At 49.9% G+C, this 15,196-nt stretch overlaps 1 protein-coding gene across 5 annotated transcripts in view; it reads right to left on the bottom strand.

Moving 5' to 3' along the window:
• PRDM11 (PR/SET domain 11) overlaps window positions 1-15,196 on the bottom strand; it is an 85,109-nt gene that overhangs the window by 5,660 nt on the left and 64,253 nt on the right. For 4 of the 5 annotated variants that reach the window (XM_036996673.2, XM_036996672.2, XM_036996674.2 and 1 more), the window contains exon 6: window positions 2,288-2,475. In XM_036996673.2, coding sequence (XP_036852568.1) covers window positions 2,288-2,475 — 188 coding nt within the window. Of the gene's footprint in view, window positions 1-2,287; window positions 2,476-7,756; window positions 9,936-12,850; window positions 13,273-15,196 lie in introns of those variants that run through there. The other variant, XM_017640481.3, reaches the window with a different exon arrangement.

Here is a 15,196-nt window from a genome sequence, read left to right as displayed (position 1 = left end):
ATATAGGGGAAAATACCACAGATTAAATCAATGACTCAAAGTAGATCAAATAATATAAAATTTTTGAATACAAGCATTAGATACATCCTGCTCTTAAAAGACAACTATAAAGGAGTCATTTATACTCTCTTCAGGAAACAATTCTGGGCTCTAACTAATGTCTCTACTTAATAAGGACTAATCATTCAAGCTCTAGCCTTTATCAGGGCTCCAGCCTCCAATCACAAAGAAACCTCCTTCCATGTAAGACCTTGAGTGACTGAGCATGGGGATCCTCCTTCTGCAGCAGGACTGGCATGCCAATCCAAGACACTGCTGACTGTATTCCAGAGCCTGCCAAAGCTACAGGCTACAGAGACACGTGTGTAAAGGCTATTCAACTCAGGACTGCTCCCAGGGGCCTAGGACCATGACCATGCCTGGCTGTGGCCCTGCCCCATGGTGGCTTTCAGTTTCCTTCCTGTTTCTTACTCTGAGCCTGGCCACGAATAGACACTCCTTCCTCCTTTATCTTCACATGTCTCCATGTATCTCATTCCAAGTCTCTCTGCCATGTCTCCTTTGAACCACTTCTGAAAGCTCACTCCCTTCTCTGAGCATTCCCCTTGCCTCAGGGCTCTCTGAGGATGATGCAGCTTGAGGTACTTTGGAGAAGACACTGGGGGGAAAACAACATTACAAATCCAGAAGAATTCAAGAAGATTATGGCCAAGGGATGGAACCTGTGTCCTCAGATATGACTTCTTTTGGTTGTCTTTTCTTCTGGTGGTATGACTCTTTTGAAGACTTCTTGCATGTCTTCATTCATTTCTTCTTTGATCCATTCAACAAAGATGTATTGAGCACTTACTATGTATCAGGCACTTTTACACAAGGCATCTCCAGAAGTCAAATGGTACCCATGGCAATCTCATCATGGGAACATGCCTTCCCAAGTGAAATCAACATGTACCCAACCGCCAGATCCAAAGAAAACAAGAAATGAGTATGTCTACTGGGTTTCCTCTCACTTCCCATCCAATCACCAGATACCTTTTACCAAGTCAGGCAGCAGCTATGCACTCAGTGTGCACAATCTGCTTTGCTCTGCTTTATTATCCAAGGCAGCTTAATTTCAATGGGTCACTACCACCCTCTTTTCATCTTCTCTACTCATATTCCAAATGAAGAGTTATTTCTGATATCTAGGTTGGTAGCAACATGGTAGGGGCTTGGGTAGAGTCTTGATTCCTGGGGCCAGATGGACTCTGGGTAGTTTGATGTGCAGTTTTAGTGCAAGGGAAAGCCCACTGAAAGAAGGACCTGGACTCACCTCTTTTCCTTGGCAAGGCTGAGGATAAAGTAAAGAGGCAAAGGGCTAGGGGCTGGGGAGTATTTTAAGCCACTTTCAAATGGCTCACTTAAAGGGAACCTGAATAGACATCTTACCCACCAGGCCACCACCCACACCTATGGTCACCTTCGCTCCTCCCTCCAACCTGGTTTTTCTAATAGAGATTGTTCATTTATAACACATCACTAGGACTACCGGGAATGAGACCAGGATGACACAGGGAAGGAACTGGTTTTGTCTGGGAGACCATTTAACATTATAGGTTAGAGCTTAGACCCTGGACTCAGACAGATGTGGGTTAGAAACCCAACTCTGCCCGTCCTAGCCATGTCACCCTGGGTGAGTTACTGTATTATCTGATGCTCAGTATCTACATTTGTGAAATAGAAATAAGAATCCACATGGGATCATTAACATTAAAAGTTTACCACTGAGGACTTATAATGTCAAGGCAGACATTGCTTTAAATGGGTTATGGATGTTGCCCATCTAATTTCACAGCACACTGAAAGGATAGGAGCTACTGTTGGAAATGATTACATGGGACACTGGAACACCTGCTTAGCACATATTAATTTCTTAGTAAATGTTACCTATTATTGCCATTATTATTGAGGCAGTTGCAGTTTATAACATCTTTCCATCAGTTTGAGTTGGGGAAACGGGATCAATTTTGATCAAAGTTATGTACTTGGCTTTGGGGACTTGTCATTTCCCTGACACTTTAAAATGTCTGAGACCATTCCTGAGGGAGAAGAACACAGTGGACTGCCATGGCCCTACCCAGAGCTGCTGATCACACCGAGGCCATCTGTTCCCTGAAGGCCCCCTTGGTCTCCCCACAGCTGGTATACTGTATTTCCCATTGGTTTTCTTAGGAAGCTCCTAGAGAAGTGTTTCTGGCCTCCCTGGGGCTCCGCAGTGGGCAGGGCCCTCACCTCAAGTATGACTCACCTCTGGCCAGATTGCGGTGGATGGTTTCCTGGGACATGCTGTGCAGGCGCTTCATATAGTCCTCACTGTACCAGACCCGGAGCCGCTCCCCCAGCCGGATGTCCCGGCATGCCCGGAAGTAGATGCGCTCGCTGTGCTGGAACGCCAGCAGGTTCTGCTCCCTCTCCTCCCGGGAGATGACCACGTACCTGGGGGCAAGGGGGACAGGTGAGAACGCATGGGCCATTCCTTGATGAGTGCCTGCTGGGGCCAGGCAGGCACAGGTGCATTTCCCTGTCAAGGAAAGGAATTCTGGCTAGAGCCAGCCCCTTGTCTCAACACCATTGTTTGGTGTGACGTCATGCGAGTCTTTGAACCACTAAAAGTCTGTTTTCTGAAAACGGAAATGACACCTGCCCTGCCAACTTTCTAGGTTCTGGTAAATAAAAAATTCAATGCTAGATGGAGTGGCAATTGGAAAACTGAAGATTCATCTCGTTTACTATTCACTAACTTTTAACCACAGGGGTTCCAGATACTGCAGGCTTCTGATGACAGTATGAGTGGAGTCCTTGAAATGTTTGCAGTATTTCACAGAGCCTAGCAGAAATACCCATGTGACAAGGGTGCCCATGAGATCAATAAATAAATGCTAACGTTCGTATCTTTAACAATAGGGGGTCCAATGGGGACAGAAGAAGAAGGTAAATAAGAGGCAAGGAAAAGTTAGCAACTGCTGGTTTATCTAAGTCATATTAAGGTAAGGAACTGAAGCTCGAGAGGCTAAGTGACTTGTCTAAGGTTACACAGCTAATAAATGGGAGATGAAGCTTTGAGCTCTAGGCTTTTCTCCCTAGAACTCATGGCTCCTATGTAGACATGTAAAGCACCAACTTAGCAATGCCCAAATGACCTTTAAAGTTCTGTCATCACCCTCAGAATCTATGGCCCTCACCCATTATCCCTGAAAAGACATTTCCAATATCCAACCTGCCACCTCACTCACCTCTAAATGATGCAACATGTGCTGAGAAGTGGAGGTGTACAGATCAAAAGGGCAAAAGGAAATTCTTTGGAGTTTTAGGGTTCTGTGCTACACAAGCATCTAGGAAATTTGTAGTAAAAAATAAACGTGTTTCCTTCTCAGGATTTGTCTCAAAAGCCAGGGAAGAAATCAGTGTCTGCCTGACTAATGTAGCTCAAAGAATTGTACTTGGAGCAGTCTGGGGGAAACAATTATTCACAGAAAAAATCCAAACAGATAATGAACAAATGAAAAGTATTCAGCATGACTAATAAGAGAAGAAACACAAAGTAGCACCTTGTCTCATTGCCACAGATTTCTTTTTTTTTTTTTCCAGTGACAATATCTGTATTGGTAAAGATGGTGAGCAAAGGGTCTTCCATGCTAATGCTGGAGAATAAACTGGCCCAACCCTTTGGGAAACTAATTGGCAGTATGGATTCAAACTTAAGTATTTGTACACCCATGTTCATAACAGCATTATTCACAATAGTTATAAGGTGGAAGTAACCCAAATGTCCATTGATGGATGAAATGGATGAAAAAAATGTGGTCTTTACATAAAATGGAGTATTATACTGCTATAAAAATGAAGGAAATTATGATATATGCTACAACATGAATAAACCTTGAAGACATAGTGAAATAAGCCAGTCACAAATGACAAATATTGTATGATCCTGCTTACATGAGGCACTTATATGGGTACCTGGACTCAAAGAGATAGAAAGTACATTGGTGGTTGCTGGTGACTGGCAGAAGGGAGGAATGGGAAGTCAGTGTTTGGTGGTGAAAGACGTTCCGTTGGGGAAGAGGAAGAGTTCTGGAGATGGATGCTGGTGATGGCTGCACAACAATGTGAATGTACTTAATACCACTGAACTGTGTACTTAAGAATGGTTAAAATGGTAAATTTTATGATATCTGTGTTTTGCCACAACTTTTTAAAATTAGAAAAAAAGATGTGAACTAAGTATGCAAATTCTGCATACCATCACTTTGTGGGTTTCATTGTTTATAGTAGCACAAAGCAAAAATATATAAATGTCTACTACCTGAGAAATGATTTCATAAACCACAGTAATTGTATGATGGAATGTTAGTCATCTATAGAAAAATGTTTTCAAAGAATCTTAGGTGACATGGGAGAGTGGTCCTGATATAACACAGAGGGAGAACAATAGAACTGAAAGCTTTTTATACTACAGTTTCAGTCATGCTTGAAAATCAAGATTTGAAGGAAAAACTACTTGACGGAAATATACCAATGTTTCAACAGTGATTGCCCATTACAGGTTGATCTACTTTGTAATTTTCTTTACTTTCCAAGTTTTTCCTAATAAACAATTATTACAGTTCCTCCACTCTCAGCCCCTGAAAAATGAAGACATAGATGAACACCAAATCCAGTATGAGGTGGTGGTGTGGCAGTCATGGCAGCCATAGAAACGCAAATCTACATTCGTGGACTCCCAGGCACAGCACCCCTCGCAATCATCCTGCCGCTTCTCATCTGCACAGTCCCTTGTGAACTCTCTGTCCTAGGCCCTGGAGGAAGCTGTGAGTGCCAAGGGGACCACTAGAATCCAGAGAGCAATCCCCTGTGGCAACAAGGGGATAGCACAGTCCCCGGGAGTCGGAGTAAGAACAAGGAGGACAGGAACTCAAACACTAGCATCGGCTGTTCCCCCCTTTGAAAGAAGCAAGTCATGAGCTCCATCCTGAGGGTGTGGGACTTGCAAGATTTATGGTGCTCAGATTCCCAGAACATGCTTCTGTTCAGGATCTTAGCCTCAAAGCATCTGTGTGCTCGTTAGCATCTGACATGAGCATTGGTCTCCCAGAACTGTGAATCTCCAGGACACCCAGCCATGATGTTATTAACAAAGAACTAGGAAAAGGGAAAGAGGACTGCTGGCCCAGAGGTCTTTCCAAATGAATCCTTCCCCATCTCAACTCTCTAATTGCAGGAGTCTGCCTTTGCTCCATATCTGAGATTTCTTCTGAATATGCAAAGTATTTTCCAGTCCTCAATTTAGTGACAGTCCGGGATTTGACATACAAAATCAATCACACTTGTGGTCAGCACAAAACACAACTGAGGTAGATCCAAACTTTCTTACTCCTAGATACAAAAGGCAAACCATTCATTTATCGTTTTTCCTCCAAGAGTCACTTGAACCACAGTGCACAAGGAAAGAATACAGTCTTCTTCTTAAACGGCCGTCAAGCTCCAAAGGCTAGAATTATTTTCGCTGGCTTCAAGAGAATAAGAGATGAGGAACATGTAACTATCAGGAACTTTTTCATGAGAGCACCTTCTAAATTATGTCAGAAATATTCAAGTCAATTTTCCTTTCCACCTCTGGTGTTTTCCTATCAAAACACAATCAATAATTAGGGAAAGAACCCCAAACCTTTGTGTGTATCAGTCACAAGTATCTTCAAAGACAGATCAGAATTTGTTCAGCATCTGGTTGTATGTAGTTGTTTTGAAACTTGGCATTTGAAATATGATCTATATGGCAATTTTCAGTGAATCATAAGAACTCATTCCCCTAAGATATTTACACTATATAATTTTTGAGTTACGTGAAGCCAGCTAAGTCTCAATGCCAGGTCTCCCTCTTTTTTTTTTTTGCAGTTACACGCAAGGGCTCAATCCACTCCCAGAATCCTTGAGTCCCCACATGACAATTGCTTTATGAAGAACCGTGCACATTCCATTACATGGCTGCAGGTGCGCAAGAGCCCTCCCTGGAAAAGAAGGCTTCCAGGGAGTGCAAACTGTCCTATTTGTTAGTTTCCAGGTCACTACCTTGTTGGAGAGAAGGCATGGAGTTGTCAGGAGGGTGGAAAATGCCTAGTACAGGCTGCTCTGCCCACCAAACTGGGAACCTTTGAAGCAACTAAGATTGAGGAGGGTGGTGGTAGCAGTGGTGGTGCATTCTGGACTGAGCCGCTCATCATGATAATGGATTGTTTTTATTACAAACTCTTCACTGACTTTGGGTACTGGATAGATAAGCACTAAGACCATACTTCTCAGGCCTAACTCACCCCATGTCTTACCACATGCACCATACTTTCTAGCTGGGTCAGGAAATGACTATCAGTTCTATCAAGAGAGAAAATAACCCGTGGGGCATCCATTTTGTTGGAGGGAACAATGACTAGGCCCAGACACTCCTGTTCAACAAGCATGTCTCAGATGGGAAGGAAGCTGCACCAGGCGTGGAGGCGGAGATGGGAGAAGACTGGCTGAGGAGAGGCTGGGCTCTGTGCTCTCACATGCATTTAGGTCTCCGGGCTAGGAGGGTCTTTGGGACACACATCCACCCACCAGGCGGTCACCCAGCCTCTGACAAAGCACCACCACGCCAGCCTTAGCATGGCCGGTGACCTTGGATCCTTAGGAGGCATAGCCCTATTTTAAGCTCAAAGTGGCTGCTGGTTCATTGCCATCTTTTGGCCCAGTTTCACCTTCCTGTTTTGATGTGCTAGCCCCACAGTCCCCACTGAAGCCAAGAAAAAAGCTGAGATCTTTTCCATCTTAAGTTGACAAGTCTTTTCACCTCTCTGTCCCCTTTGCTTCTGACTTGGCTCCTCCCCACCCCAAGGATCAGAGGGAGAGGCCAGCTAGTTACTGCTTAGTTCCTGAGTCTCGGAGAGGACCCTGGACCAGAATTCACAGCTCTATGCATCTCCTAGAAATGGGATCATCTTGATTTCCATGGCCATGCTTTTTGGCCAAGAATGATAGAGGATGACCTGGTTTCCAAGAGGTAAAAGGCAGACTGGAACCTTCCAGAGAAGGTGGGATCAAGACTTGGGGATTCTTGCTTGGGAGAACCTCTCTGTGTGGCCAGCAGTACGCTAGGGCAACACACAGGCTAGGAGGCCCCCTCCCTGCTGAGGAGATGCCCCGGGGAGCCAGAGGAAGTCACATCAGTTCCTTGAGAAGCTTTGGATCTAGGGGTGGGCGGGGCCTTGCCTGTGACAGACAACAGGATCAATGGGGAGGTGTCCAAAAAAAGTTCATGCCTCAGGGTGGTATCAGACAGCCCCTAATCCTTCTGGAGTCTCCTGCCAGAAATGGTTTTGTTTTTGTTTTTGTATTTCCAGGAGCCCTCATGACTTTTAGGGAATCAAAGGTAAGATTCATTTAGCAACATCTCACTTTTGATGTGTAGAGCATTAAAATCTAGCTGAATGGTGTGTGGATTCTTTGTGTCCCTCATCCCATCAGTTCCTTTCCTTTCCTCTGAGGGTCAGCACGGTGCTGAATACAGGGCATCTGAGAGCTTACTGGACCTGTGAAACTTTAGGGGTTCTTGAGACCCTCTGGCCAGTAGGCTTTCCCTCAGCCACCTAACCCCTGCTTTGGGGGCTGTGAGCTTTTCACAGGAAGCGAAAAAAGAGAATACACACCAAAGAAAGATCCTGGAGACTGGGTGTGTTCCAAGTGTGAGTGCAACTTCTTTTTATTGCCATCTTAACAAAGATACTTGGGAAGGCAGTCTTTGATTCCAGCAATGGAGGGCAGGGCAATGCCAGGCAATAATCAAGCCATCACGAGTGCCCAGTTTGGGGTGACAGGAACCCCCAAAGAGCCACAGGATGGGGAAATGGAACCAAGGACACTGGGACATGGCAGTTGCCTTCCATCATCCCTACACAGGACAAAGCTTGGTCTGGGCCAAAGCTTTACAAGCAGCACTCCAGCAAGAGCCACAGCAGGCACTGGGAGGAGCCAGTCCTCTCAGCCCCACTGTGGCTCTCGGGGGAGGGCATGGCAGGGTAGAGAGCTGGGGTGTGTGTTTCTCTGCTGGGGCCGGCCTTAGGCCAGGGAGCAAAGAGGACACAGAGCTGAGCTGCACCCGTCAGAGCTAAGCTTGTACTGCCACCCCTTCCTCTTTCCCTAACTTTAAGAACCCGGTTCTCTCCCCATACTCTAAAGAGAAACACGAAGCTAGAGATGTGTGTAGCTGATGTGTATGCAGCCCAAGCAAGCAGAGGAGAGGCATGCTGGAACCTGGAATGAGACAGGAGCCCTGCTGGGCTCAGTTCCTTTCAAAGCCAGAGGAGGGTCACCTTTTGGGTACCAAGACTCGGGCCCTGCCTCTTCCCAGCCATTGCTGTCAGCTTCAGTGTCAGGGCGGGTGAGTGGGCTCATCTCTTAAATGCTGCTGTTGCCTCCCACTGGCACCCAGGAGAGCTGAGGCAGGGGCATGCAGGGAGCAGCACCCCTCCCAACTTCAGACCTGGCCTCCAACAGGGGAGCTGCAAAAATCCACAGACCTGGCTTCCATCCTGGCCCCCCAACTAACTGCTGTGTCATTTGTCATCTATGAAATGCAGATGATGACGGTAATAATGATGATAATAATTCCCGACCTGGCTGCCTCTCCAGTTGTCCAGGAACCCATCGAGACCTACACATCTGCAAGTGCAGGGAAAAGCATAAAGTGCTCTAAGAATGCCAGGTAGTCTTTCTCTTCCTTCGACATCATCCCATTCTTCTCTCCACGCCATGAAAGACAAGCACAGCAGCGGAGCACACACACCAGGGCAAGCAGAAGGCCAAGGCAGGGGCCCCACCCACCTAGGCTCTGAACCCTGGGGAAGGGGTGGACAGACCCGTCTTGGAAGGGCTGAGCTCCATCTGCCCCAATCTCAGGCTCACCCCCTTTGGAAGCAGCAGAATCAGGGCCTGGGAGGCTAATGCGGCGGCCCTGAGGTTGGCAAGCAGGATTCCATTCAGATGCTCCCCACTCCTGCTACCCATTTCCTACAAAGCCTGCTGCCATGGGGTACAGACCAAGAGGAGGCTGACCCTCCATGCCAAGCAAGCATCAAGCAGGCAGCTTTCCCTACATCTTGACCATCTGTCAGTGATGAGGGAGTGGGGTTGAATGCACACTCTGTTAGAGCACAGGGCAGCCAACCAGCACTTGGTGAGAATACGACAATCCCCCAATATCCTACAAGAGTCACTGGTCTTAGACATAAGAGACTGGCTCCTGTTTCAAGGCCAGACACCCTTCCTCCATCTTCCTCCTAGTGCAGTCTGGCCGGGTTAGAAATTGTGCTTTCTCTTCCTTGACCTGGTAGTCCGTGTGGGGGCTGGTGCCAGGAGAGTCTGTGGGGGGTCCGCAGGGAGTCCCTTGGTCTGAGGGGTAGAGCCCATGGGGGCTGCCCCACATGGCCCCTGCTGAGATGCCTGAACCCCATCCCGGATCTCTGTCAGTGTCTGGCACATCTGACCGACACGGCTGGTCAGCTCGGCCATAGCCTGGCTGATGACGTGCATGCTGTCTGCCATGTCCCGGTGCACAGTCACCAGCTCCTGGCAGAACTGCCGGAATGCCTCGGTCTGCTGGGTGTGGGCATGGAGGAGCTGCCAGTCAAGGCCCATGCTGGGTGGGCTGGGGTGCGGCCGAGGGGTCCTACAGGCAGCCTGGGCCTGGGGAAAGGGCTGGGGCAGGGCCTCAGGCTTGGGGCCCACCGTCTCGGACTGGTCTGAAGAGGAGGATGAGCGGAGCAGGATGGGCCTGGCCAGGTGGGCCTCTTCCTCTGGTGGCCGCTGCAGGGGCCCTCGCAGGGGCTGCCTTGAGGGCCCAGGTGCCTCCTCATCTTCATCATCTTGGGGGATAGAAACAAGAAGGGCAAGTGATTACAACAGGGAGAAAGGCGACAGCCCTGGCTTGGACCCAGCCCTCAAATCATCCTAGCGTTCCACTGCCCTGCCACTCCAAGTTCAGCACATGCCAACTTCCCACCCACCCATGGAGAAACAGTTGCCCCCCAAAATCCCTGTGGTGCACAGGCCAGGCACCCCTGGGGAGAGAGGTGGACGTAAGCAGTGCCCAGGCCCCCTTCCTTTCACAGGAACAGAGATGTTCTAGCAGGAGAGAGCTGGATCAGGGGTGAAGACTCTAGTCCCAGTGACGGCATGTCAACCTGGCCACTGGCTTCCTCTCTCTGTGACTCAGTTTCTGCAAAGTGAAGACAATTGCTCTACCTACCAACCACTCGCCCACCTAGTTGGGCTGTTCAGAAGACTAAAGGAGAGAAGAGACCACAAGTGCGCCGCAAAGCTGAAAGAGCGACACCGGCCTACAGGCCGACAGGTGCTAGAAAGCTCTCAGCGGCTCTGAGTCCAGCCCCTGTGGCACCATCTCTGAGCTGCTTGGGGCCGCCTTGTGGCCTTGCTGGAATCTGCAGCTTTTAAGTTAGCAGGCGATGCCCCACAGGCTGGAGAAGAGAGGCAAGGGATGGGGCTGGAATGAAAGACCCTATGGTGCAGAGCAGGAGACCCACCTCTGTAACCAGCCTTGATGTCCCCCTCAGCCCCCAAGGTGGGCTCTCCAGGCAGACATAGCTCTCTTCCCCAGGAATGCCTAACAGTGGGCAGGGACCACAGCTATTCACACGGGGGGTTGGTGGGCAGCCCCTTGCACATGTGAGTTTTGGTGGTCTCATGATCAAGGTTATAAGCTGATTCCCATGGCAGGGCTGACCTCACTGACAGAAACACCCTTTCTAACTATACCTGAGGGGCTGAATTCAGAATTACCCCATGGGGGGAAGTGACAGACAGACAGATTCATCTTGTCCCCAGTTGCATGCTTCCTGAGGGTTCTGGGATCTCACTTGGGCCACCACACCAAGACAGCCTAGTGTCTGATAACCCCATGTGGTGGTACAGCAGCCATGCCCCCAGGATCCCAGGACATCCACTGTGGCATGGCCTGGCTGGGGAGGCAGGCTGCGCTGAGGTGGCACTGTCCCCTCCCTTCCAGGGCCTTGTTCCATGGAGCCCCTGGCCAAGTGCTATGACAGCTGGTCTACTGGCTAGGAAAGGGAGGCTGGCTGAGCCTGAGGTGGAGGGGTCCTGGGCTCACTGCCCAGCCCAGGTCACATTTGGTAACCTCATTACCTTCAGTCTCAGGGAAATGGTGGAGTAAGCAAGGCAGGATTTAGGGAATGGACTTCGGTGGGTGCTGGGGCCCTCTCTATTTCTCATCATTGGATGGAATCATCCTGACTGGCAGGCCCAGGTTGAATCCTGGTTCTGAATCTAGTTCTGTTGCTGCTTCTGTTTCTGTAGCTTAGCTGCCTTGCCTGGATAATGAGGAAGCTGGACTAGACAGTCACCACGTTCCTTCCTTATCCCAAAAAACTGACTCTGAGTGGCCACCTGTCACAGGACCCCGCCAAACAGGAAATTAGCACCATCCCAAAGGCAAGGGGCCTGGGAAGGGAAGGCTGGGTTTTTGTAAACCACTTTCTCGAGGGCTGGCCAGCAGCCGGCTTCCTGGAGCCCTTCCCACCCCTCCATCCCTCAAAGGCCAAGACTCCAGTCAGGACTGTGAGCTGAGAGTTGGGGGAAGGTGTGTGTAGAAGCAGAACTGAAGGGGGTGCAGCCCCAGCACAGAAGGGCCTCGATTGCTCCCCCTTCAGGTAACCCCCAACTAGAATGGCAGTCACTGGGCCAGGAGAATGGCTCTAGTCCTTGACATCAAGTCAGTCCTAAGGCACAGGACGCAGAGGGTTTCAAAAGAGGGAGACAAATGCTGTGGGAGAAGAGGGATGGGTCGGAGGGGAACTAGCGAGCACAGAGAGTGAGCTTAGAGATCCTGAAGGGAGGCAGAAAGAGGTGCAGTGCAGAGAAATGGGAGAAGGCAGCATGGCACAGGAGTGCAGAAAATTACCCAGAAATTAAGACATCAGGGACAGACAGAAAGAGAAAGTACTGATCTTCCCATGGCCTGGGCCCTCAGACTTGTCTGGCTTCCTCTCACACCCCCTCCCCCTTTCACTACACTCAGCTTCCCTGGCTCCTCTCTGCTCCTGGAACGTGCCAGGCGCCTTCCTGATGCGGGGCCTTGTACATGCTGTTCCCAGCCTGGAGGCTCTCCCCTCCCCTCCCCTGCGCCCCACGCCACCCACACCGGGCCTTGTTAACCCTTACTCACTCTTTGCTTCTCAGTTCAACTGTCCCTCCTGGGAGCTTCCCTAGCCCCGGGTGGGGAGAGACCAGTTCCACTGTTTCTTGCTCTCAGACAGGGCTGCTACATAATTTACAGGGCCAAATGCAAAATGAAAACGTGGTGCCTTGTTCAAAAACTATGAATTTTTGAGGGCAACATGAGGGCATGAAACCCAGCCTCGAGCCCTTCTCCCGGTGACGGCACAGCTCACACACCCATGGAATCAGCCCTGCTCTCAGGACTCCATTCCTTCATAACCAATTCCCTTGTGCAATTATTTAATTAAAGTGTGCTTAACCCCTTGAGTCTAGGAATTCCCCAAGAGCAGGGCTGGTATAGTTTTTATACACAGCTCTGTCTTCCCAGCTCCCAGCAACCTCCTGACACAGTGTTCAGGAAATACTCTAGAATGAATACACAGAAAGGTGTGGAGAAGACAGAAGTGGGAGAAGGAGGGAAGAATAGAAAGACTGAACCTCGACAGAGAGGGATGGAAGAAGAGAAGGCAAGAGAATGGCAAACCTCCAAGGAGGAACCTGGGGAGGGGAGGCAGATGGTACTCACAGCTGGTCGAAGGGCTGTCAGTGCCGTCCAGTTCTGCCCTGGGGAAGCCGTGCCCGGAACGGGCTGTGAGCAGCGCTGACTCGATGGCCCTCTCATGGGCAGTGAGGACAATGGTGGGGGCCCTGCCCCCGGCTCCAGGGCCCGACAGAGACTGCTGCATGAAGGTCAGCTTGTCCTTGGTCCTTCGCTTCATGTCATCCCATCTGTGCTTAATGTCCTTGACAGAGCGGGGCACCTGGCTGACGGAGGTGATTTTCCGAGCTATGCCTTCCCAAATCTTGTCCCTGTCGGCATGGGACAGCCGCATGGTCTCCCTCCCAAAGAGAACCGCTTCATGGTGGGTCACCTCTGTGACCAGAATGTCCAGCTCCTCCTTGGAGAACTTGGGCTTCCTCTTACGCTCGGCCAGGGGCGCCACATTCCTTGGGTTGAATATCCCACAAAGTACAATTGGGTAAATGACTGTCAGGGCGGGCAGTCCTCCTCCTTCCTAATCGCTGCCCTCGGCTGGGGAGCCAGGAGGCACCTGGGCACCCTCACCGCTCACCACGACCACACCCTGCTCCTCCTGAGAGGTCCCTGCCACTACTCCTCGGAGGAAGGAAGAGACGCCATGTACTGCATGGAAGAGGTGGTCTGAGACAAACGCCTTCATTTTCAGGTCCTGCCTCACCCCATACTAGCATGACGTGACAGTCCAGGTGGTTCACTTGGCCTCTCCCAGCCCCACTGCCCCATCTCAAAGGGAATCCCAACCACACCAGGCTGAGGTTGTCACCAAGAAAGGAAAAGCATAGTGATGTAGAAGAGCTTTAAAGCCCTAGGCAGGAACAGAGGACCTTTCTGGGGTTAGGACTAGGTCTCTGTGACTATAAATGGCTTGGAGGAAGAACATTTAAACAGAGAGACTATTTATAGTGGGTTTCCGCGGTGTGTGGCCTCGCTGGTGATACCCATAATTAGGGTGTGCTCACAGAAAGCGTACTCTGGCCTGTGGCTCTCTTCCCACCCCAAAGTCCCCACCTCTGGGCATGTGTAGGCTCCCTCCTGTACTGGGGTACTGGCTGGCTGTAGCTCTGTCTGGTGGTGGGCTGCTGTGGCCTTTTTGCAGCTCATGGGTAGAATGTGAGGAGCCCACCAGCAGCCACTGGGAGACAAGTTCCACCCTGATGGAGACCAGGAGTGACCTTGGTTTCCAGCTGCAGAGTGGCCAGGGGTCCTGGGCAAGGGACGGAGCAGCCCTTCCTCCATCTCACCTGGTATCTGCTCTGGCTTGGAACTTAATTTTCCACAGTGTGGCTCTGTCTACCCTTTAACTACTGTCCAAAGGTCCCCAAGATCCACCCAAGAGAGGAAGAGGATATGGAGGGAAACCTGGAGCCTGATTCACTCTCCTGGCTGTTGCCAAAACCTGGGCGAGAGGCCAGGGACACAAAGATCCTTCAGCCCTCACCTTGCCACCCCACCAGTGAGGAACACCTTGGCCCAGGAGACAAGAGAGGGAGGCCAGGGCTTCACTACCTGGCCAAACACAATGGCCAGGACCTAGGCTTTGCACTCAGGCAGACTTGGGACTAACGGCTGTCTCCTGTGAAGATTCCACTTCTCCTTCTGTAAGATGAGAGTGGCAATTCTAACGCCACAACCCAGGGTTGCCAGGAGGAGTTCATGGGGGTTTACCAATCTCGCCACTATTAGCATTTGGGGCTGGAAAATTCTTTGTGAATTGGGAAGGGGCAATGCAGGACGTTTTATCTATGTCCCTGGCTTGTAACAGATAGAAACCAGTAGCATTCACCTGCAGAGTTGTGACAACCTGAAGTGTCTCAAGGCATTGACAAATGCCCCCATGGCACAAAGATGCCCCTGGTTTCAGACCACCAAATTCATGAACACAGAGCACGCAATCCAGAGATGCCGTAAAGTCAATACTCATTATGTGGGTGCCTGTTCTTTTCCCTGACCACCACTTATTTTTTGAAGAAACTAATTAGCTTGATTTGATTCGATCATCTGCGAGACCCCAGGCCACAACAATAAAGTGAAAATGCCTGCAAATTAGCATGAGCTATGTAAATGGAAACTGTACTTTAAAGGGGACAGAGGGTTTCCAGGATGAACTGGCTTTCCCTTCCAGCTGCCACCAGGGCAGCATCTCCACGGCAACAAGCCACAAACCCCATTCCAACCTATTCCTGAGTCTTTACTGAGATGTCACCAGCTGTGTGACTCTCCTCGTGCCATCTTGGATTAGAAGGGGAACAGGGGCAATAACAGGACAGATGTCATGCCATCAAGGCAGTGGTAGCAGAACCCACCCCACATAGGGCTCAGGAAGCCATCCTG

Source organism: Manis javanica, chromosome 11 (assembly GCF_040802235.1).
Source record: "Manis javanica isolate MJ-LG chromosome 11, MJ_LKY, whole genome shotgun sequence".
In the NCBI taxonomy this organism is placed as follows: domain Eukaryota; kingdom Metazoa; phylum Chordata; class Mammalia; order Pholidota; family Manidae; genus Manis; species Manis javanica.
Note: the sequence above shows the minus strand (reverse complement) of the source record. Positions and strands in the feature narration are given on the sequence as shown.